Source organism: Staurois parvus, unplaced genomic scaffold (assembly GCF_062004578.1).
Source record: "Staurois parvus isolate SC_StPar_1 unplaced genomic scaffold, SC_StPar_1.0 ptg000445l, whole genome shotgun sequence".
NCBI classification, from domain to species: domain Eukaryota; kingdom Metazoa; phylum Chordata; class Amphibia; order Anura; family Ranidae; genus Staurois; species Staurois parvus.
Window position 1 is genome coordinate 817,904 of NW_028318241.1, and position 25,410 is coordinate 843,313.

General features: G+C 41.9%; 1 protein-coding gene across 1 annotated transcript in view; it reads right to left on the reverse strand.

Moving 5' to 3' along the window:
- ZSWIM6 (zinc finger SWIM-type containing 6) overlaps positions 1–25,410 on the reverse strand; it is a 176,416-nt gene that overhangs the window by 71,038 nt on the left and 79,968 nt on the right. Inside the window, exon 3 of the mRNA XM_089688048.1 lies at positions 6,942–7,090. Coding sequence (XP_089544174.1) covers positions 6,942–7,090 — 149 coding nt within the window. The remainder of the gene's footprint in view (positions 1–6,941; positions 7,091–25,410) is intronic.

Sequence of the window (25,410 nt, forward strand, 5' to 3'; positions counted from 1 at the left end):
AAATATACTGAACAAAAAAATTCTACCAGTGTATGGCTAGCTTTAGATTTTTCTTGGGTGATGTTATATGGCCAGTTTAAGCTGATGATTCTTACACAATCACCTTTAGGAGGTTAAAAAAAAAAAAATCCAAAGGCATTATAGTGAAATTATTCTGGACATAAGTTGCATAAACAAATTAAATTGCAAATTGGTTCTTGGGATTTTTTTATAAGCTTGTTAATTTTAGATTTTGTTTTTCTTTATTTAACATGCAATCAAGTACTAAAGCCAGCCATACATGGATTTGAATTTGGCTAGTTCAGCAGGGATTGGCAACATTTTGATCCTTGTATGTGCAGCGAGGTTGTGCAGAAGTTAAATCGTCCATACAACCACCATGTTGGATTTTCCCTGATCGACCAGCACTGCTGGCTATAGCTTGCAACACTGATCAGTGTATTCTGATGGTGGGGAAGTCTCCCCCAGCCAGTGGGGAGGATTCCCCCAGCCACATCAAATGTGTGGATTGGAGAACAGAGTCTGTTTTTTCATTCAACCCCCTGGCTGATAAAAAAAAAAAAAAAAAAAAAAAAAAAAGAGACTCATCTATGGGCTGCCTAGGGCCAACTAAGGCCACTTACACATGGGTGTAAAATTGCCACATTTTTTATGGATTTGAAATGAGATGCACTGTTGTCTATGGAACAGTGCACACAGCTGATTAAAGATTAATAATACAGCGACGAGTACAGAGCTGTAAAACAAAAATATAAAATTTTACATTTGAGTGCAGTAATATCCTCAAATACACATTTACTCATCTATAAGCAGGTTTATGCAATTATAAATGTGTATATTACAACACTGGCAATAAGGAAGAATTTTACTCCTCTATACATTTACACACCTTTTTGCATATATATGTGTGTTTACGTAAGGTCTTTACAGAACATTTTACTCAGGATCATTCTGTCAACAAGACCTGGAGTAAAACCTCAGTAAATTATTACAATCATGTGTAACAGGCATAAAGGACAGAAGGGTTTCTTAAATGATTGGCTGATAAAGAACCAGCAGCAATATTTTTTCCTTCACACACCTATTCTACTCCGAGAAAAGCCATTAAATCTGAACGAAAAGCCTACTTCATAGGAAGTTACAAAGCACAAAAGAATGTGCTACATTTTTTGTATCAGACACAAAGCTGCAGACATACACTTGGCCTGTAGGGGGCAGCTTTGACAGGTTTTAGGCAGCACAAGCATGACAAAGGTCTGTCATTATGTGTCATGTTAAATACACCAAAAGGAAAGCAGAACACAGAACAATACTTCTCTGCACAATTTTTAATCTTCTAAAGGGCTGTTCATTATTCTTTTTACAGCTCAAAAAAAGATATTAAGATACTAATTACGAATTTGAGGAGAATAGAAAGCTACAAACCTATGACACTCACTGAAGAAAAAAAAAGAAAAATTGGACGAAAAATTGACATAAGAGGAAAAATAAAAATACAAATAAAAAAAAAAAAAAAAATAATGGAAAATCGGTTTGTTAGTAGTGCTTTGGCAGCTGATTCTGAATGTTCAGATAAAATGAAAAACCAAATATGCAAGCTAAAAAGGTTTTATTTTTGTGAACACGACATCCGATTTTCGTTCAATGTGTACAATAATCGTACAAAAATTGAATAGAAAATACCAAGTGTAATCGGAAGCAAAGAATGACCCGAAAGAACAAAAATAAAAATCATTAAAGAGCTACAGAGAACAGTAGCATATGTTTTCAGGGACATCACACCACGCTAGTATGTAGCTACGTTTGCCTTTGTTGGAGAAATCATGTACAAGTTCGGCCTCGTTCACACCATACATGCAGAAAAGCTGATGGTAAACGATACGCAGATTTCACTTGCAGACACAACAGCTTACATCAGTTTTCATGTGCGCTTCAACGAGTTTTACACATCTTGCAGATTCCTGCACAGTAAGACTCTGCACATGATACCAATGTTGTGGTGTGAACAGGGAACATAGAGAACAAGCGATTTTGTTGTGTCGTCGCAGAACGTGTGCAGAAAAACTGACGTGTCTGCACCATGGTGTAAACGAGTCCTTAATATTCTCAGATACATCATGATACACACCTTTGTGGAAAATTGGACGATCGCTCATTTCATTTTCTTATACTGTGTACTAGGCTTCAGGATGCAAAATGCAATTAAGTGAAACAAGCCGGGGGGGGGGGGGAGGGGGGCTATATGCAATTACCCGGCACACAAAATCCCCCCTAGATTAAGCTAAAGCAGAACTCCGGGGGGTTTTTTTATCTGCAGTGTAAAAACAAGTCTCAGAGAGGTGCTTTAAAGCAAAACTCCACTTGAAATAAAAGTTCTGCTTGTCCTCTGCCATCATTGCTCTTTTTTTTTTTTTTTTTTTTTCTGGGAGCAGGTGCCTATTTTTGACAGGTACCAGGTTTCCCACTTTCATTTTTCTCACCTAGGATAGAATAGTAGAAGTTCCTTCCTGCAACCTCGTGAACATGTCATAACTACAGCAGTGTTTTTCAACCTTTTTTCAGTCCAGGCACCCTTTAGAATTGTGCACAATCCCGGGACACACCAGTCTGAGGGCTCATTGACACCAGGAGGTGCATCTGAGGACGCGCTTTTTTGCGTGTTTGCGCATGTTGCATTTTTTAATGTTTAGTGATCTTAGGTTGTAACTCTTCTCCCTCCAAATTCCCTCTTCTAGCACACGTTCGCCATCAAATCACCTATCCGAACGCAACCCCCCAAATGCCTCACCCTAGAACTCCCCCCCCCATCCCTCCTCCTAGCACAAACCCCCCTGCTCCCAATACTCCACTCCTATTACACATCCCTACTCTATCCCCCCCTCCCCCTATACTCCCCCCCCCCCCTCCTAGCACAAGCCCCCCTGCTCCCAATACTCCACTCCTATTACACATCCCTACTCTATCCCCCCCTCCCCCTATACTCCCCCCCCCCCTCCTAGCACAAGCCCCCCTGCTCCCAATACTCCACTCCTATTACACATCCCTACTCTATCCCCCCCTCCCCCTATACTCCCCCCCCCCCCCTCCTAGCACAAGCCCCCCTGCTCCCAATACTCCACTCCTATTACACATCCCTACTCTATCCCCTCCCCCTATACTCCCCCCCCCTTAGCACAAGCCCCCCTGCTCCCAATACTCCACTCCTATTACACATCCCTACTCTATCCCCCCCCCCTCCCCCTATACTCCCCCCCCCCTCCTAGCACAAGCCCGCCCCCCTGCTCCCAATACTCCACTCCTATTACACATCCCTACTCTATCCCCCCCCTCCCCCTATACTCCCCCCCCCCCTTAGCACAAACCCCCCTGCTCCCAATACTCATCTCTTATAACAAAGCCTACTGTATCCCCCTCCCCCTATCCTCGCCCCCCCCCCTCCCCCCAATCCCTCCTCCTAGCACAAACCCCCCTGCTCCCAATACTCCACTCCTAGTTCAAACCCTACTCTAACCCCCCCTACCCCTATCCTTTCTCCCCCCACCCAATCCCCACTCTTAGCACAACCCCACCTAGCACAAACCCCACTCCAACCCTCCCCAATCCCCTCTCCTAGCACAATCCCCTCAAATCCCCCCCTCCTACCACAGTTGTGGGCTGTAATCAATCCACTCATATCCCCCCACTTAGCACAATCGTGCACTGCGACTCTGCGAGGAGAGAGAACACAGCCTGTGCGACTCTCTCCTCCTTCCTGCAGCTACGGGCACTATTGCCGGAAAAACAAAAAGCTGTAGTGCCGCCCGACATGTCCTTAACTGATGACATCATAAGTTGGTAGGACACGGGCAGAAGGCCCACAAAGCTTTCTGCTTTGCCGGCAATAGTACCTGTAGCTGCAGGGAGGATGAGAGCCGTGCGGGCTGTGTTCTCTCTTCTCACAGAGTCGCAGTGCAGGGGAGTTAACACAGTAGTGCTCAGACCCGGATGTGGCCGTGACATCCCTGAGGACTCTTTTTCATACGAGTGATTATTTGAAAATCTGCTAATGCACAGCCACTTAAGCAATGGCATTATTCAGCCATAACATGCTTAACCCCCTCCCATCCGGCCGTTTTATATAAACCGCCGTACTGTGGCAGTGCAGGGTAGGGTGGCCGTTTATAAATAGCCTCCCCGCCCCCTGCTTGTGCATGCTCCCTGGGAGCGTGCAGCACCGCAATCCGATCGTCGTACAGGACCTCTCTGCGAGGTCCCGATCATGTGATTACTTATTGGCCAATCAGTGATCACATGCAGAGCCGTAAGCAAGATGTCACTTCTGACATCATTGCTTACTACATGTGAAATCTGTGAATGATCACAGAGGTCACATGGTACAAGGCTATTCATAACAGCCTTGTACCATGTGACAAGCTGTGACCAATCACAGTTCACACAGTAGTTATAAATGGCTGCAAGAATGCAGCCAGAGAGAAAAAGAAATGATTGCTTTTACAGCCTTTATGGGTGTAAAAGCAATCAGTGTGAAAAAAAAAAAAAATCCTCATCACCCCCCACAAGTAGTACAGTGTCACTATGGTGACACTGTACTGCTAGGGTGACAGTATGTAAAAAAAACGCAAATAATATAAAAAAAAAGAAAAATGTAAAAGAAATGTTTAAAAATTATAATTTTTTGTTATAAACCAATTTGGGTTATTTTTTTTTTTTTTACTAAAAAGATAAAAATGGAATAAATTTTGGCCAAGACTTATGATGAAATATTATTTATTTGCAAAATTTTATAAGAATAACACCTTTTTTCAAAATTTTTGGACTATTTCAATTACATAGCAAAAAAAAAAATTAAAATCCCAGTGGTGAATAAATACCACCAAAATAGAGCTTTATCGGTCTCAAAAAAATGCTAAAAAATTCATATGTTGCATGACCGTGCAATTGTCATTCAAAGTGTGATAGCACTGAAAGTTGAAAATTGGCCTGGGCAGGAAGGAGGTAAAAGTGTCCGGACTTGAAGTGGTTAAGGAACCACCAAAATAAACCAATACTCTCCACAAGAAGCAACAGTCAGAATATCTGCTCATTGATAATTACAACTCAGACGCAGCCGAATGTGCTTCCGATATGTAAGTCAAAGTATATAGAAAATTATTTCACACCATGTTTACCCAGGACACTTGCACATTCCCAGTGATTAAGTACACATTTAAAAATGTACTGTGCAACTCCACGCTGAACTCAGATCTGTTAGTGGTGGTATCTGGCCAATTAAACCATCCCTAGAGTCACTAGTGCTAAAAAGAGCTACAATTTAAAGCAGAATTCCAGCCAAACACTAAAACTGTGCAGATAAACGCTATATCCTACTAGAGTTAAAACTTCCAGGATCACTGGCATGCTTATAAGCCCCAATGTGATAAACCCGATTCATTGTCCAATGAGTAAGTTCGAGGCTGTTTGCCATAGACTCAGCATCAAATTAAGAGTACAATTAAAGTGACATTAATCTTTGCATTTTTAGCAGCTGATTAAAACACTTCCTGAGTATGCACCTTCTTTATCCTCAAATCCTTGCCTATGTTCCAGTATAATCTGGGTGCCACAACCCCTGCCCCAGCTTTCCTGTTTCCGGGCGGTTCATTTGTCTTCCATCCTATGAAGCTATCCTTGCATGCACGGACTAGAATTGTGTCTTCCTACACTGTGTTCGTCAATAGAAACACAGCCCCTTTGTCCAAGGTGGCAAGGCACTTTCCTGCTCCTCCAAGCTAACAGACTGACTGGAAACTGCGCTGACCACTGTTAACCCTTTCCTGTGAAGTTCAAAAAAGTAGCACTGAGAGAACAGGATCCAGCATTGAAAATTGTAAATTCAAAGTACTGGGTAAGAATTTTAACAAACCGTTTACATGAGAATGTTTATTTTATCGTACTCATTGTGTTAAAACTAAAAAATGCTGAGGGTTTATTATTACTTTAAAAAGCTACATGAATTATGAACAAATAGGAGCAGACCATATTCGCATCAATTCAAAATACTAACCACAGCTTACAAAGCCATCCACAACACTGCCCCTAGCTACATCACCAACCTCATCCACAGATACCGCCCAAAATTGCCCCCTCCTCTCTAGCTCCCTCCTCAACTCCTCCCATGCTCGCCTCCAGGACTTCTCCAGAGCCTCTCCCATCCTCTGGAACTTCCTACCACAGCATGCTTGGTCAGCCCCCACCCTGTCTGACTTCAGGCGATCTTTGAAAACTCACTCTTCAGGGAAGCTTACCCCACCTCCACCTAAGAACAGTACTTGAATCACCTCCGCTAGATCATCCCTCGCAGCTATCACCTTTTGTATCACATCCCCCTTCCTTTAGATTGTAAGCTCCATGAGCAGGGCCCTCCTATTCCTTCTGTACTGAAATGTATTGTAATTGTACAGTCTCCCTTATATTGTAAACTGTTGGCGCTATATAAATCCTGTATAATAATAATAAATGGGCTGCAATTTGGGTGCAGCGCGATTTATCCACGTTATACACCCAATTTTAGGTGCGCTTCCATTGACTTCTATTAGACCAAGCACTTTCATGAAAGCGCACCAAAGCCCTGTATGTCGTATTTTTGATGCGTTTTCAGAAAATGCACTAATAGAAATCAATAGGAACCACATGCAAAACGCAGATACAATTGCGCTGCAAGAGCATAGGTTTCCCTTTTTCAGACAGATAGAATTGTAACATACACAATTGTAAAGGATTATCAGCAGATTGTCAAGAGACAAGTTTATGGGTCCTTAATCAGAATTTTAACCCAATTTACAAGGACATTAACAAACCAAATACAAGGCCTCTACTACTCATGTGCCTTTAATTGTAGCCACGCATGAAAAATTCTGACCCTTCCAGCAGCCCATAACCACCTGCTTAGAAGAAAACCATACCTTGGCAAAAAGCAAGTTGAGTTGCTTTCCTGATCCATGGTAACCACCCTGGGAGAGAAATAACTTGACCTGTTCCTGGACCTGCTCTTCATCCAGATGCCAACAGTTCTCATCGTCTATACTGGCGCCGGCTGTCGGATCTGGAGCACCTGTTCACATGGAGAGACAGCTGGGTATTAATGCACAGGCCATGTATAGGGAGCCATTTGATCTATGCAGGGTCAGCATTAACAGTTTCACCAATAGGATCTCTTCTCTGAGAAGGACTTTAAAAGAAAACCATGCATGAAATTTAGCAGTTCCCATTCTTTAATTACTAAAAAGATATAAAAAAATAAACAAACAAACACAAAACACGGTACTTTATGATGCACAATTCAAGTATTAAACATCAGTTCTAGTGGATATTTGCTGTAAAACAGTACAAGTCAGAAAATTAAGGCTTGAAATTGAGACTCCGAAAGGAAGGCTTCTATATTTCTACAGGTGGCATTATTGCCAAATTTCAGGGTTTGATCTAAGCTTTTGGGAGGCATGACATTTCTGCAAACGTAAAATGATAGGAGCAAGCTGTAGCGAGCAGCGACTAATCATTCATGCAATCAACAATTACATTTTGCTTACTTATTCACTTCTATTTAGCATCCAGCACGTATATCGATAGTTGCTGAAATGCAACCGAAAGCAACCAAGTCCCCCATCTACAGTGTGTTGTGGTGATGCACATTTTGGTATGAACAAGGCCTTAAAGTGGTAGTAAAGTTAACATATAAAAGCCCTGCCTGTCAACGGATTTTCATAATAGAAGAGACCCTAAAGGTCTCTTCTGTCATGAATGGAATGCTAAACCGCCCCCACCATCTCCACCTGTCAGCAGGTAATGTGATCTGAGCCGCACATGCACGACTCAGACCCCAATTACGGCATGCTCTACATGCTTTGTCGCTGTGAATCCCATGCGCATGTGCAGGAGTGACGTCACCTCGGTCCAGGCATTCAAGTGGCGGAAGATAGGAAACCGGGAAGGAAGACCGGTTGAAGATGGCAGTTCCAGGTCCAGGGAGAGCCATAACAGCACAGCACTGGAGGGCTCCATTTTTAGTCCAGTGCATACTAGTACACTATGGCTTAAACCTGCTGGGGATCCTTTTTTTTCCCTTTATAAGCAAGAGTATATTTTCACTTTAAAGTCGTTCTAAAGGCTTTTTTCCCCCATAAAATAACAGACATGCTATGCTTCCCTACTCTTGCAATGGTATTGCACAGAACAGCCCTGACCCTCTTCTTCGGGGGTCCAGGCAGCACTCATTGCTCCTCCACTTCTCCAAGTGCTCCCATAGAAAGCTGCTTGCTACCTGGGCAACTGTGCGGGCTCGCTCTCGAGCAGAGCCGTGTACATCTATTGACACATTGTGGCTCGGTTCGTCGTTACTTTTGACAGAGTAGTGGGAGCCAATGGCCAAAGGATTTTCCCAGCCTTGCTGTACCTTTCCACAGTTGCTACCCTGCAGTAAAAAGAGTTGACACGACTGCAGGAAATGACAGCAAAAAAAAAGTAATAAAATTGATTACCTGACTAATGGTACATTTACATGCTCTCCTAACACTACACTTTACGGTCAGCATCTATTAGGCTTAGCAGCTGCTTAAGTGTATGTCCATGCATTGCCTAAACTAAAGTACCCCCCAACCTTCCTCTCCCCCCCTCATAGCATACCCCAGCATCACTTGCTCCTGTAGTAGGAAACCGCTCCCTGTGACATCACTAGTAAAGCGTTGCAAGAGCAGATGCCAAAAGCACTGTTGATAGTGACAGACTCGCTGCCAGAACTACATCACCAGAGAGCCCTTTCTTACATAAAGTGTAGAAGACTCTTGAGAATTGAGACAATAGCAATGCATTACTGGGAAAGAAATCAATGTGTGCATGTACAGTGGGACAGAAATGTGAGTGAAAGGCAGGGTTCTGTAGACCAGTCAGCAGGGCCAACAACACTGATTGGAATTTCCTTGCAGAAGATAGAGATACAAACTAAAGAAAAGATCTGTACAACTGATCAATATCTGCTCAACACTGGGCTACCCTTTCTGCTAGTCATCTATACGCGAACAAGTATGCACCAAAGAAAAGTGAAAATAGAATGCCATATCAATACAAAGCAAATAAACGATCCGTACAACTGACCTATAAACTCAGCTGCCCTCATCTATACTTTAAGTCCAACACCTGAAGAAGCATGAAGCAAATGAAAAGTTTGGATGAAGTACAACTTCCTCATCACAGTCTTCCAGATCATTGGCTCAAAAATATAGAAACCATTAAAGCCATTTCATTACCATGACAGCCCAGTAACTAGCCTTTTAGTTGAGAAGTCAGCTATAACAGGTATAGGATTCTCACATGACAAAGTTTTCCATTTCGCCTTCCTGCATAAAATCTCTGCCCATTTATTAAAATGCAAACAAGTGAAAATCCAATCAAATAGTAATGTGCAGTGGCACCATAACCAGATTTATTCCTTCACTGATCACTGGCTATGGGTTTCTGCCAGTTGCACTACTTCAATCACCAAAACCATATTGTTACGTGTCTTATTAATCTGCATGAATGTTATTGCATTGCGATGCACTGCGAGCCCTGACATGGGCTGTCCCTGCTGTTCTCAGCTATTCTTTATCTTCTGGAAAGTTTCCCCGACAGGACTCCTTGACAGCCCCACTTCAAAAGGCTGCAGAAAACGGCGTACACACAGGAGGATAGAGCAGCTGCCATCAACGTATGTTCCTAATATCACCTTGCAGAGAATCCTAAATGTTTTATTACAGAGGGAGCACCGCATACTAGTTGCTTGATCATTAGGATAAAACTGCATTGTCTTCTCATACATAATTAGTAAGCCATATTTCAAAATGTACCACCACTTAGCACTCAATAACTCCCATCAGGATACTGATATGGTCAGTCGAAGCCCCAAGCTCTTCTAGCAGTGATCAGAAGCTCAGAAGAGGCAAGTACAATACAGAAGTAATACACCTTCCAATTCCTAGCCATTACCAGCCTGAAAGCCTGTGCTGGGACCTGAGGCCATCTACTGCTGCCTGAGAAGTACCCAGGGATTAGCATCAGAGTAAAATGCAGGTCTTGGAAGCTGAATTTTATATACAACTGATTACAACAGAAATATGGGAGCTGCTACATGCCCACTTTATTTTGAAGGTTCAGTACACACAGCTCAAGCATGCAGCCAGGAATGTTGATACCTGACCTGAATACTTGTCCTGTGTCAGTGACTTATTCCCCTTTCACACTAGCAGACTTGATTGGTGGCATGTGGAAATGTACTCGTGTCCATTTACCGGCCTACATCCAATCCAATCTGCTAAACACAGACAGATGGGGATCTGTTCCCCTTCCGTCTAGAGGCGGTCCATTTACATCCTAGGGTCCAAAGAGAAAAGCGGGCAATGTCTGAGTTCGCTCTTCATAAGTGGAGCGGACACGGACCAGCCATCCGCCTGCTCAGCAAGGATCAGCGGACAGATCCCCCACAGAGCAAGCAGACTGCTGGTGGAGTCCGCCCCATAGGAAGGTAGCAGCAAGGATTAGTAGGACAACCCAAGAGTTTGTACTTTTAGATGGTAGTCAGTCACTGTAGCTCTCAACTATCTGACCAGGTGAACGTTAAAATTTGAAGTTCAGGTTTTTAGAAAAAAAATAAATGAATAAAAGCACATTTTGTTCAGAAGAAAAAAAAAAGTATTTATTTTTTTCCTGCAGAAGCTTGCAAATCATGGCACCCATGATCAGTGAAGTGATGTCAGGCTTCTGCAGACAAGCTCTGCAGCTTTCAGCTTGTACATTCATATGGGCTGTCAGTCTGAAACTGCAGGGCTTGTGAATGAACTACAAGGGCACCCATCAGCCCACTCACAGTTCATTCAGAACTGCAAGCCATCAGCTGCGGTGGCTGACGGTACTTGTAGTTCATTTGTTTGCAAGAAACGATGTTCTTTCACGCTGATTTTTTTATTGCGATAGCGGGTGTGCGGGGAGGCCATCCCCCGCCAGCATTAACAATGAAGGGGGATTGGAAGAGGCGGCATATGTTACATGTTCCAACTTAAATACGGGTGGAACGTGTACCATGTTCTGAAAGGTTAAAGTGGTTGTCAAGTTTTTTTACCCTTATGCATTCTATGCATGAAAGTAAAAAACTTTCTGTGTGCAACAATACCCCCAGCCCCCTCAATACTTACCTGAGCCCCATCGTGATCCAGTGATGTGCACAACTGCCTCAGCTGTCCCGGGTTGCTGCCTCCTCATTGGCTGAGACAGCAAGCGGGAGCCATTGGCACCGGCTGCTGGCAATCACAGCCAGTCAGCCAATCAGGAGAGAAGCCGGGGCAAACCCACAGCACGTGTGAATGGACACACGGAGCAGCGGCTTGGTAACACGCCTGCTTGGGTGCCCCCATAGCAAGCTGCTTGCTCTGAGGGCACCAAACAGAAGGGGGAGCCAGGAGCGCTGGCAGGGGACCCGAGAAGAGGAAGATCCGGGCTTCACTATGCAAAACCACTGCATGGAACAAGTATAACATGTTTGTTATTTTCCAAAAAAATAAATAAAAAATAAGTTAAAGCAATACTAAAGGTTAATTTAAGGTCTGTCAGAGCAAACTATCGCGCGCACGCACGCACGCACGCACGCACGCACACACACACACACACACACACACACACACACACACACACACACACACACACACACTATATGTTCAAAATGATAGCTGCACATTTCCCCATGTCGTACCGCTTTAAAATGTTAAAATGCTGCAAGTGGAGAAATACGGGTTTATCTGCCAGAAATCCAGCAAGCTCCAAACTGACACAGGCCAGGGCCTTTGCAGCTCTGATTTCTAAACAGTGTTGTCAGCCCTGTTTGCCTTCTCTTCGGGAAAGGAAACAGTCTATTTAAAAAGAAAGAAAAAAAAAAATAGGATGGGAATCTCACCTTACAAATTCTGTAAAAGTTAACATTCCCGAGTGTTCAGTGCCTCGCATTAACACCTGTATTCCTCTCCTTTGTGCTCTCCCCAGTAAGCCAGCCAGGGTCTGGTTCCGCTTTGTTGGGTGGATTATTAGGGTTTAATACATGATTTAGTGATGTTTCTACAGCACACCTGTGACTACCAAGCACAGCCTAAACAGCTCCCGTCACATACCTGAGCACTGAGCTCACAGGCCTGAAGGTAGGCTCCAAACAAAGAGCAACTGTTCAGCCAAACAAGCAGCTCCTCTTATTTGGGAGCAATTAGGACATTCTTCCAGACTTATTAGCTCCCCCCTCAGTCATCGGAGAATGGCGTACGCAACTTGGGTGAAAAAAAAAAATGAAATCAAAATACATGGCACAGAATGAAAAGCTACGTGATAAAGTTGGATCTGTAATTTGTCACCCTGTATCTATTAAATAAATGAAAGAACCTAGAGTAGCTATCATTTACACTTTTCTCATGGTCACAACTTTCAAACTGGCCAGTTTTGGCAGTCCGGGGAGCAGAAATAGCACTGAACTGAAGTAAAAACCAATGTAAACTGAATCCTTTTTTTTTTTTTTTTAAAAACATGACTGAACGGATGACACCCGTGTAAAAGGGGCCTAAAGCAGGCCATATATTAAAGGATAAGTTCACCATCAGGAACATGTTACATCTGTTTTTAGGGTTGAACATGTAACATGTTCTCACTGCTACATCCTCTACCCGATCCCCCCCCTCCCTGTGACAGTATGGGGAACTTGTCCCCTTACTGCTGTCACTTTTTGAAAACAGTGCGGCCGTGCAGGGCTCCGACTACATGGCTGCATCATTCATTCACGTGAAAAAGTATCCTTTGCACATATTGGCTTGTAGTTCTCAATGAACTACTACAGCGCAGTGATGGTTCATTGACTCTTCCTGTCAGTGTTAAACTGCTCGTACAATCACATGGATTAAATTGACAGCCAGCATCAGACCTCCATGGCACCAGTGATCTGACAATTGCTGGTTCAATGCTTTACAGGCTCCAAAATAAACACACTTTTTTTAATCTGCAAAAAAAAAAAAGTGCATTTATTTAATTTTTTTTAAGTGAACTTATCCTTTAAGCAATTTTCTTTCCTGCAACTATGGGTTGAAGGAAAGAAAACTGCTCGATTTCCCCATCAACACAGTTTCTCTTCTCTCAGAACTCAATGATCACTGCTGGCAGCTACAGCTGCCAGCAGTGATCAGATAAAAAAAAAAAAAAAAACCACGATAGGCTGGTTGTACTGCCAGCAGTCAATGAATAGAATTAAATGCAACCAGCCTGCCCGTAGATCAGTGGTTCTCAACCTGTGGGTTGCGACACCTTTGGGGGTCGAACGACCCTTTCACAGGGGTCGCCTAAGACCATCGGAAAACACATATTTCTGATGTGTAAAGAGCAGCTACTGTGTAGAAAGCAGCTGCTGTGTTAAAAGCAGCTACTGTGCTGAAAGCAGCTACTGTGCTGAAAGCAGCTACTGTGCTGAAAGCAGCAGTGTTGGAGGTAAAACGACACTTCATGAATTATAATTACTGGGTAAACAATTTTATGGTTGGGGGTCACCACAACATGAGGAACTGTATTAAGGGGTCGCAGCATTAGGAAGCTTGAGAACCACTGCCATAGATGGATCAAAATTTGGCCAGTTCCTGCTGAATTAGCCGAGATTTGATCCACCTATGGCCAACTTACAATGGGAAATACTGCAAGTAGTATCAGGTTAGAGCAGGGCTTGTTGATCCGTATAGCAAAACCAACTGCATGTTTATTTCCCTCATTCTTCTATCCAAGATGTCCCATGAAGATTCTAGGAAGCTGCCACAGTAGACTCCAGTGCAGTGGGATTCACTTCTGTAAGCAGATATTCAGCTGGCAGAAAGTGTGATCAGAGCAGCACAAACACTACACAAAAAGGTCAGGAAGTATCTTGGGTGATTCATTCATATGCCACTTGCCGTTCTGAGTGTTTACACGTCCAAAAAGTTAAGTTGCAGCTGAAACTGGTTCAGGGGTGGAACAAAAAAAACAAAACAAAAAATAAAAAAATGGTATACATGTCGGTATACACACACTGGAAATTATCTGGGGCGGCTGGGGTTGATGTGTGAAAATTCTTACCCTATATGACCTTATTTTTAACAAACACATGTCCCCCCCCCCCATTCCACCTGAGTGTGGAGACAGCTCAAAAATAAAGGTGTCAGGTTTGTTGTACAGCTTGCTGAGAATGACTTTTCACCAACAAAATGTCTGTATAGCTCACATCTTACTAGGACTGGGAGATCCCTTGCTTTGTTTTATAGTTATGAAGATTAAAGTGCGTTTTGAAGGTTGCCAGCCCTTTCTGGTGACATCCTCTACCTAAAATGAAAGCAACCACTGTGAAATAGTTAAAAGTAAAATTGTGGAAGAGGCCAGCATCAACTATACTCAACCATGCGCTGAATGACAGGAAAAGGAACGCTAGGCCAACAACTAGCCTAATGGTTAAAACAGGTTTGCGGTCTTATCTGCAAAACTATTTTCCTTTGGCAGTCTGATTTGCACACCTCTGCCACAAAACGCAGCCAGGAATATTATGTAAAAAGTCACTTTTTTTCAATGGGCCGCCTGCAGCAATCTTGTATCCGATGCTAGCTGGTCCTCCTCCCTGGGCAGTCCTAGCTAATGTCACCCAGCCCGGAGAAGCCCAAATAACGTAACCATGCTTTGGGCTCCTCCTGTCTCCTTATTGGCTTTGATTGGTCCTTCCTCCTCGAGGAGCCCAATTTAACCCTCACTGATCCTGTGTCCAATGTGTACACATTTTTATACATGTGCATTCTGGCCATTGAACATAGCATTGTGCAATAAGGCTGCTATAGCAACTGGAAGTTCAATTAAATGCCAGGGCTGCCTCAGACATATTAGTTATGTCTACAGCAATTGAGGCATTTCATTGAAGCATTCTTCATCATACTCTTCGCAACAACTTTCCAGTCTGTGACCTGGAACAAGCATGTGGCAGTGGAGTCTATTGTGTTGTGTCTATGGTGAGTCGTCACCACACTACTCCTACTTCAACCCATGTTCCTGAATAGGGTGGTATTATTATTATACAGGATTTAGATACAGTTTGCTCAGCGCTTTACAATATAACGGGAGACAATACAGCAACAATACAGTTCAATACAAGAGGGAAATGAGGGCCCTGCTCCTTGGAACTTACATTAGGCGTATTACAGGGCAGGTTCACAACTATTTAACCAGGTTGAGAGCCATAAGAGATTCCGATCAGTTTCCCCACCAAGATGGACAGCATGGAGAGTTCCTTCACTTTCTGTCTCACAAAGCATTCAGAGCAGGATCAGAAGTGAGAGTGAGTCTCTAACAGAGCCCCCCAACTGAAAAAAAACAAAACAGTGTTCCGGGGGTTCTAAACCTTTTGCATAAATGGTTTGGTTGGGCATACGCTGTAGTAGATCGCAGACAACTTGCTAGTGCCATGCCATCAATGCCTCTTGTGGGCAACTAGTTTCTTTTAAAGCTAGTGCCTATCACTCGTTTGTAAATTGAAAGCAAAGCCCAAACTTTGCTTTCAATGAAGAAGTGTTGGACCCCCAGTCAGTTTTTCCTTTTATTGAAAATCACCCTCGCAGTTTGTCCTGGAGACTATAGTGATAAAAAAAAAATCCAAAACAGAGCTGTCACCAGGACTCTAGGTGAAGATCAATCTTCCAGTGAGGATATCTGTTCTAGTGATAATGGCAGTAAGGGGAACTCACGTCACTTTGAAGTGATTTCTTCTCACTTCCTGTCAAGTCTCTAGAACAGGAAGTGAAAGGAAATATAACAATTGGAACCATAAATAAATAGATATATATTTAATATTTTCATCAGCTGTTATTCATTTATGTAAAAGAAAACGGAAAAAAAAAAAAAACTTGCTTTAGCTGCTTAAAAAGTGTTGACTTTACTTCTGGTTTAAAGCCAAACTCCAGCTACATAAAATACTCACCTATTCTTCACCTGCAAGGTCCCTTGCTGGACCCGGCACCTCCTCCCCAACTTGTCTCTGCTGTTCCTATAACCACAGTGGAGACACTTAAAGTGTCACTAGCCAGATCACCAAAAAAAAAAACTAATGCAACCACCTTACTAGGATTAATCTTTACTAGAACTGGTAAGCTGCAATATATACATATTTGGTTTTGTGGGTTAAAACCGCTTTAAAGTGCATGTATAGCCAAAAATTCTCTTCAGTAAGGAAGGGTTAAACCCTGTCTTTTTTGTGAGTTTCCCATATGTTAGATTTCCCTACACTTCCTGTCCTGGAGACGCAACAGTAAGTCAAAAAAAAAAAAAAAATAATATATATATATATATATATATATATATATATATATATATATATATATATATATATATATATATATATATATAATAATAATAATAATAATAAAAAAATATATATATATATATATATATATATATATATATATATATATATATATATATATATATATATATATATATAGTTTTGGGGTTTATTACTGCAGCAAAGGACAACTTAAACTCACTTACCAGGCCTGCTCATGACAGATTTATTTACAAAATGAATCCATCAATTCAATCAGAATTCTCAGGCATTACTGAAACCCAATACATAGACTTTGGTTATCAGGTCCGGGTTGGTAAATATTTTACTTGACTTGAGGATTGATGTCCAAAAACATTTGGCCCATTAGTTTGCCAATAATTTGCAACTTCAAGGAAGTCACTACATGTAGAATGTATATACTGCATTCTTATAAAAACTGGTTACTAAACAGCTCTTCTGCTGCAGGTGCCTCCCAGGCAGTTTATAGTAAACGTGTTTTAAGGCTAAAGCCTACAATCAGCCAGAGGAGGAATGTAAACTTGTATGAGAGGACACAGACTTGCCAAAACACAGACTAGTACAAACTTCAAAGCAGAGTTTGTTAAAAGAAGGAATTTGGACCTTTTGCTAAGGTACTTTAGATATGTGTGTATTTGTTTGTTGAGAAAGTTACTATGTGTTTGCTTTCACTACTGTGATAAGATTACACTTAGCTGACAGCACCATTATGAATATCAGTCAGAACAACCAACCAACAAACAAATGGCTGATCATTTTATATGCAGGGATTGTATGACTATGGAACCCTGATGTGTTGCAGTGCACTTTAATGTGAGACCTTTTAGATAGTCAAGATATGGACCTTAGAGAGCTGACCACCCATAAACAAAAGGATGGCCATAGATACATGCAACAAATTCCAGGTATGGATATTATACATGGTTACATTAGTCCAGCTTGGACCAATGTAGCTATGTATATACAGCACCTGGCCAATGCCCCTAGAAGCTGGAAATCACTGAAGTAGACACCACTACTCCAATGATCTCCACTAGCTTCTGGGTCCCACATTGAGTGGCTGCCCTGCTATACTTCTGAACACAGGAGGTTGGCCGCTTGGTACGAGTGCCATTCACAGAAGGCTATGTATTTTATCAATGAATGCAATGCGTTCTCTAATTAGACAAGGTGGAGAGCATGAAGACACCATCTGCCTTCTCCACCTAGTCCAATCAGCTAATGGTTTGAATTCATTCGGAAGACGCAAAGAATTTCAGTTCGCATAAGTGCAGGACCTGGCTTCCAGGGGAAATCTACCAGGTATGGTATACATATAGTTCTATTGGTCCACCTTGGACCAATGTAACTACTATATAATATACCCATGCCTGAAATAATTATTTAAGCTGGCTCAACAGTGTGCAAATTTTGGCAGTTTCCTTATGAACTTCTGAAATTCGCTTTGCATGTGATCCTATCAGGTACTTTAACTGTTGAAGCCAGCAGCTGTCATAATACAATAGCCCAACAAGGGGAATTCATTCATACTATACAGCATGGATGGGTGGAGTATATGGACAGCCTTAGCCCACTGGACCAGCCTGTGTATCATGTGAAGGCAGACAGGTGGGAAAGAAAAGAGGGGCTGAGAGGGCCTGGCACCACTTCTGACCTCAGAGAAACAATTGCTACTAGGATCCATTCAATGTACCCCCAAATACTGACTGGCTGTGCACTACTAAACAAGAGTTTTTATGCCAGTTCTTGCCACAAAACACCATCTCAGATCCATGGGTATCTTGCTTATATGAAATAGACAACCTGTTAGCAAGAGGCCATAAAGAGGGCAGCAGTAGGACAAACACTGGAGATGCCAATGTCTAATTTATCAAAAGATGCTCCAGTGCAGTTACCTGAACCTTCCTTCACTATTTGGTGAATCACTGCTATGTAGCCAGTAAAGTGTGAAGTCTGAACTCCCCTCTGATACAGAGAGGCCAGGTCAAGATAGCAGCCCCAGAGCTTGCACTTGCAACAGGTTCAGAAGGTGAATGAATTCTATAACTGAATTTAGGATGCAACATGATCAGCAACCACCAGCTCATCCCCTCTTCACTGAGACAGCAGGTGGGGGTTCTTCTGCCCGCACTGCTGTCATTTTAAAATGGTTGCATGCACAGTCACGTCATAGATTCAGAGATCTGTGAAAAAACTACAAGTCCCATCCTGCACCCTGGCAGATGACTTGTAGTCAATAATGAACTATGAGGGCACTCCTCATTGCCCTAGCTGTCCATGAACACTTCCTGCTGCTCCGTAACCATCGGATTATAGAAATGTATGGGCAGAGAGCTGTCAGCGCTGTCTGCAGGAGCAACACATTGCACCCGCGATCCACTGATTTGCTCTGCTGGTTTCAGAGTAAAATAAATAACTTAAAAAGACACAGGCGACTAATCAAGTACTTTACTAAATGTGCCACTAACGGTCATTCTAATTATGGCAAAATCTCAAACCTTATAAATCTCTTCCTGCGTATGGTCTTCTTAGGGTTTTCCCACCTACTGGTCAGACAACCCCACATTACTCTACATCGTTGGTTAAACTTATGAAGGCCCAATGCTTCCCAGACATAGTCAAACAAAGGAAAAATCTGATAAGATGCATCACAAATACAATCTAACAAACTGCTAACAGTCTACATGAAAAACTAGTCATAGCAGGGGTGAAATGAATAATGGGAGAAAAACCTCTTCATTTTATTGTTACAGGGGACAACTTCTTGGTGCCTGTGGTGTGCCTGTCTCCATGAATGTAGTATGCCAGGTCTTTATAGCCTTCCCTCCGTTGTCTCCATTTACAATGTGTCAGACTGTCCAGCCAACCTTTGTTTATATGTCAGATCTACCAAAATCCTGTGTGAATTCACTAAAAGGAAGGAAAAAAAAAAAAAAAAAAAAAGACTGGAGAACCTTAGTTGTAATAAAGTTACTGTTTAACCAGCACTGGTAATGGCTGCTGGGTACTACTGGAAGATTTAAAACAAATACAATTTGTAAGATCTTGTTGAGCTGGGACCTCTAGAAACCGACATAAGCAAGGCCTATGTTCTGTGTCTCAGTAGGTGTGCAAAGTTTTAGGGGTCTTGGGATCTGTCTACAAACCTGTCACCTGTCAGAGGGTTAGCATTCAGTAACGGCAGGGTCACCCCACCCCCCAGGAACCCACTGGTGAATCTGTGTGCTTTGGCTTACGATGGAGTGTTTTTCACAGCTTTAAGCTGGCTTTTATAGCTCTGCACTAGTGTCTTTATTTCAAAACCATCTGTATTACTGCATGCAGCTTTGGCCTGGTCTGCAGCTATGTGCTCCCAGTGACGCAGGAGCTGTCACAACTCCTGATGGCTGCTGCTGGAAAGTGGAAAAAGACACGTCCAAGTCTCTCACCGAAGCCTGGTGTTGGGGACAAGCTTTCAGTGCAGAAGCACAAAGAAGACTCAGAATGACGGAACAAGAATCATGCCAATAATGAGAGCAAGGCATTAGCAAGGTCTGTTCTGAAGGTGGTAGGTTTTAAAGCAAAGCACTTTAAGGGGAATCACACCTTGTACAACAATTTTTAAACCATATAAAATACCTAGAGTTACTGTAGAATGATTAAAAGCTGTATAGAGACATGAGGATATCCGATTAAATACCAGCGGCACCAGAGGTCTAAGGCACTCCTGGCAGACTTACAGACCTGTAACAGTTGACTGGGTGGTGCTTTCTGTTGCCTTAAGACCTGTAAGATATCACAAACCTGTAACCACCTAAAAAGCATGAACTATACAGATGAGAAGAAAATATATTGGCATCCCAAGCTAAACTGGCTAATCTATCTCCACGCAGAAGAATCAAATTGAGAGTAAGTGTTGGTCAGGCTAGGATATACCAGGTGAAGGCAATCCTGGGGGAAAAAAATGCAGTTATTATATTTTTACCAATGGGAGAGTTTAACTGGAACACCAGTAGTAAGACAGATATCCCTGATTAAAAGCACAAAATGAGACTAAATGAGAAAAACGGAAGGAAAAGGATAGTACCTTAGATTGTACGCCCCTTGAGGGTTAGGGACTGATGTGAATGTACAATATATATGTAAAGCGCTGCGTAAATTGACGGCGCTATATAAGTACCTGGAATAAATAAATAGAATCTCACTGGTTAGTTTATAAAATAATTTGCTAATAAAAAAAGTTTAAGACTAAAAGCAAGCATACGATTCCTGTTGACAAAGACACGCAAGTTTAGCCATTTTAACCCCTTCCGCCTCCATCTCCTGAGCCTTTAGGAGGTTCTAAATTCTGAAAGGTGGAGGCAGACATTCCGATCATGTGACCACTGTGATTGGCAGTCACATGATCAGAGCTCTCCGTATCACAAGTAGGCCGCGTGCTCTCAGCACAGGAAAATGTTTACTTTAGGGACACATATATACATTCTCTCAGCGTTAAAGCCCCCCTGTCAAGAGGCCACATATGAGTATGGTCAGCAGGAACTAGTTAAAAAACTAGTCCAGTAACAGTTTCTATTTTAGTGTGTTAAAGTGACCCTGTCATTTAACAGCATTAATAAAATGCTGTGCCACCAAAGGCGGAAGCGAATGCTCCTGTAGTGAAATAGGGGTCAGTAGAGAAACACAGTGGGGGAACCAGGAGATCTACATTCACAAAGAATCTGTTTCTGAAGAAACTTCTCATAGAGCTTTCTATTCAATAGAGCTGCGTTCTGCAACGAGGGTGACAAAAAAAAAAAAAAAAAAAAAGGGCAAGCGTTTACTTTTACAGGGATTACGTTTATTGGCACTTTTGATTAGAGGACAGGGTCTCGTTAAAGTTTATTTCCACTTTTGCAGTGAAATTTGATAAAACCCCACTATGATTGTCATGTGCTTCCTTTCACACAGCATACTTTTTTTTTTTTTTTTTTTTTTTTTAAAGCAGAACTAAACTCTCCTCTTTCCAGCCAAGGACGCAGCCATCTTAGCTTCTGTTTGATATGCAGTTGGCGTGTTGCTGCACATATGATCAGTTAGGACTCCTGCCATTTAATGACTTGACAGCATAAGCAACTGTGACAGTTATCATTCATGACATGCTGGGAATGTAACAGTTTTGGGAAGCCATTAGTTCATTGGGTTTAGTTCCACGTTAACTAATTTTTTACCTTTGAGATATTTCTGAGAAAGTCACATGGCTGACTGCAAACAAATCTGAACAGTCTCAGTGTCTGTACTCACAAAGACTGGGGACACAAAGTTGTCTCTCATTAACATACAATGAAGAAGCCCAGCTTCCAAAATGTTGGCCCTTAAGCCTAGTAAACACGATCAGAAAACCGTAATAAAAATACAGATTTCTAAGAAATTCTACAATAATCTGATTGTTAGTATACAGCTTTCATCCTAAATTAATTGAAGGGAAAAGCACAAAATACTTTCTCGTACAATAACAGATCATACGATTTACGTTTAATCAGCACAGTTTTTGTCTGAAAATACATTTGGTCACTTTCAAATTTTTATTCTGTCTTACAAGAATTTTCATAACCTTTGTAACCTCTTCATTTTCAATATGAGACTAGTATGCATTCGTCCGATTTTTTTTTTCATAACCTTTGTAACCTCTTCATTTTCAATATGAGACTAGTATGCATTCGTCCGATAATCTCATCCTGTGTACGGGGCCTTAGTTGGGCCAGACTGTTCAAATGTAGTTTACTGCTGATAATGAAGAATTGCCAGCACAGTACAGACAGGGTTATTATGGCATATCTTTACTACATAACCCCCTGGCATTCCACAGAAAAATTTAGTTTAGGAAAGTAAAATATAAAAGAAAGTAGAAACCAAGCAGTATATTTTAATCTTTTTTTTTTTTTTTTTTTTTAAAGGACTGCTATGTAAATGAGAACATGCAACAAACAAGTAGGTGTTATCCTAATTTGGCTGCAACAAAAGTGGAAATACACTTTACTAACCTTTAAACTCCAATGTTGTCATGCTTCCTAATGTCAATATGCCACACCACACGTTATTTTTTTTCCTGGAAACTATGCATGACCCTGCACAAGTGAATGAAACCGCATACATGGCACCCACATGTTCCTATTCAATGAAAACCTTACATTAGGTTACTATTCTCTTCTCCTATATCATCTCCTAGAGGAAAATGCAAACTCTTAGCTGCCATGCTGATGAAAGGTCTTTAATACTCTGGGATACATTTCCAGAAATTCAAACTTTCTAAAACTGTAATCCAGACAGTACTGAAGCCAGAGACAGCCAGCCAACTAGAAGGTTCAGTAGGGGGGTTCAGAAGAGTCCCCCTTTATATGTGTAAGAAGAATGTATAAGGAGTTAGAGCTGCAGGCTTCATCTGGTTTTAAAAACATTTTAAAGGATAAGTTCACCTTTGGGAGCATGCTACATGTTCCACCCATTTTTAGGGTAACATGTTCCTAATGTTACAGCTGCTGCCTGATATGAGATGTACGGGCAAGCAGATATATGGACAGGACTGCAGGAGACCTGCATGGCACCAGTGATCTGCTGATTGCTTGTGCAATGGTTCACAGGCTCCTGCAACAAAAAAATAATAAGTGCACATTTTTTTTACCTGCAAAAAAATGTACATTATTTTTTGTCAAAAAGTGAACTTATCCTTCAAATGTGCACAACACGCACAGCTGGATATATTTTGCCCACATGTGTGAAAGAATACAGTAGCCTTTCACAACCTTTTCTACCCCATAGGTACCCTTTAAAAATTGTCCAGGTCTTTGGAACTCCAAAAATGAATTCACTGGTGGTGATAGGAGAAATAGGCCCCTTACACTGGTAGCCAGGGGGAAGTAAGCAACGGATTACTGGTGTCATGCAGTTGGGTTTGCCAAGTGGCCATCAGATGTGGAAAGGCAACTCTTAGCACCCTCTGGAGAAACCCAAGGTTCCTCAGAACCCTGGTTAGGAATGGCACAACAAAAGATTCTGTGGCCATTTCGAATGGAGAAACAAAAGGCAACAGAGACCCCTGACAGGAGAGGCTGGTCACATGACATTAACAGGTCACATGAGGCTCTCCTGCCAGTTTAGCAGCACCCAGGACAAGCTGCGCTCAATGCACATTAATACTGTGCAGTTTTTGTTTTTTTAAAGCAGTTGTATGGACACCAGGGGGCATTTATGATTTTTAAACAGCCCCTCAGCTGTAAATATTAAAGTGGAACGTCACTCAAAAGTGAAGCCTTGCAGGTTTCCCTCCCTATCCCAACATCCCCTGCATCACCAACTCCTAGGACATGTCACATGTCCCAGGGGACTGAAGGGCCACTCAAGCGCTTTCCTCACCACTATGTGCAAGCACGGGGGGGGGGGGGTGTTTGGAAACTATACACTTTTTCTTTTCATTTCTTTCTGTCCCTTTAAAAAAAAAAAAAAAAAAATTCAATCACTTTTATTCCTATCACAATAAATGCATACATCTCTTGTGATAGAAATAGGCAGTGACAGGTCCTCTTTATGGAGAGATATGGAGTCAATAAGACCACACATCTCTCTTCTACAATGTAGAGCATTAGATCAAAAAAGCATTGATCTAGTGCTTAAAATAAAATAAAAAAAGGCTTTGTTTACAAGATGCCGGAACTGGAAGTGACATAACGTTGCTCCAGTCCTCCAAGGGCATAGAGGTGAGTGGAAGCCATCTTTCCTTCATCTCTATGTCCAGCACCGGGATCGTTTGATGGTAAGGCTGAGAGCCACCAAGCGCTGGGGATATTTTCGGCACCTGTATTTTCATATCGGCCAAATCGGTTCGGTGCATCCCTAATTCTATATTAGGGATGCAAACAACACACACACACACATGCGCACGCACGCACGCACGCACACACACACTTGACTACTATTAGGTATTATACAAGTACCTGTAATAAATAAATAATAAACTGGCAGAATTTTGATCCATCTAAGCCCAGCTTAATGATAACAGCAATTAAACTACCGTAGACACTAGATCAAAAGAAAAAAAATATCCAAGGGGGTACTTCTGTCTTGTAAAATAAATGTATTTTATTATAAATATAAAAGCTTTTGTTTTGCTTAAAAGAAAAAAAAAAGAAAATTACCTAGTATTGGGAACCATTTTTTTTAATTTGGAAAGGGGATCAGATTTAAAATGTTAAGGGAGCAACAAGCTAGCTAACTGAAGCAGACAATAAAAGGGTTAACAGGAATTGCCATTCAAACTGGTATCTGTTTCAGAAGCCCAGTTGGTGGTGTTATCTAATCAGGACAGTGTCCTCCCCAGGGAGAACACATGGAGAATATCCTGCTATGTGGACACACAACACTATCTGCTCTGCGGTATTGGAAACAAGGTATAGGGCCGGGTCTTCATGACACCATCTGAAGGCTCATGGCTAGGATTAAGCTGGTATTATTCTATTATTTATATAATGCATGTAATTGTCTGTAGACTGGAGAAGGGCTTGTCCTCACAAGTAAAATTTTACTTGCCATCAATTTTTAACCCTTCTACAGCAATGTCAGCCAGTCTAGAATGATTTTTTTTTTTTACACGTTAAAATATTCCGAAGATAAGCCCCAACAAATGTATGCCTGTACTGTATACATACACACTGCTGTTCGATTGGTTCAGTAGCAAGAAGATCACAGTAAGGGCTCAAAGCAAACCTAGCTTAAAAAACAAAAACACAAACTGCGGTTATTTCAGACTGGCGTATACAGCTTGCTGAACTTACAGGTCAAATTCTGCCTTATTGAAATGTGTGCGGATTCTGATGCAGTAAGTTGATTTACCTACCTGGGTTTTGGCAGTTTACCTGACACAAAGGTAGGGGGAACAATCGCACACATTTTACACCCCTCCAAAGAAAAGATTGGTCACAAGGCAGAACCCTGTGTTAGAAAGACATTGTTTGTGCTATATTATAGTTCTGGGACTCTAAAACAAACGCAGAAAATTCTCTGCTAAT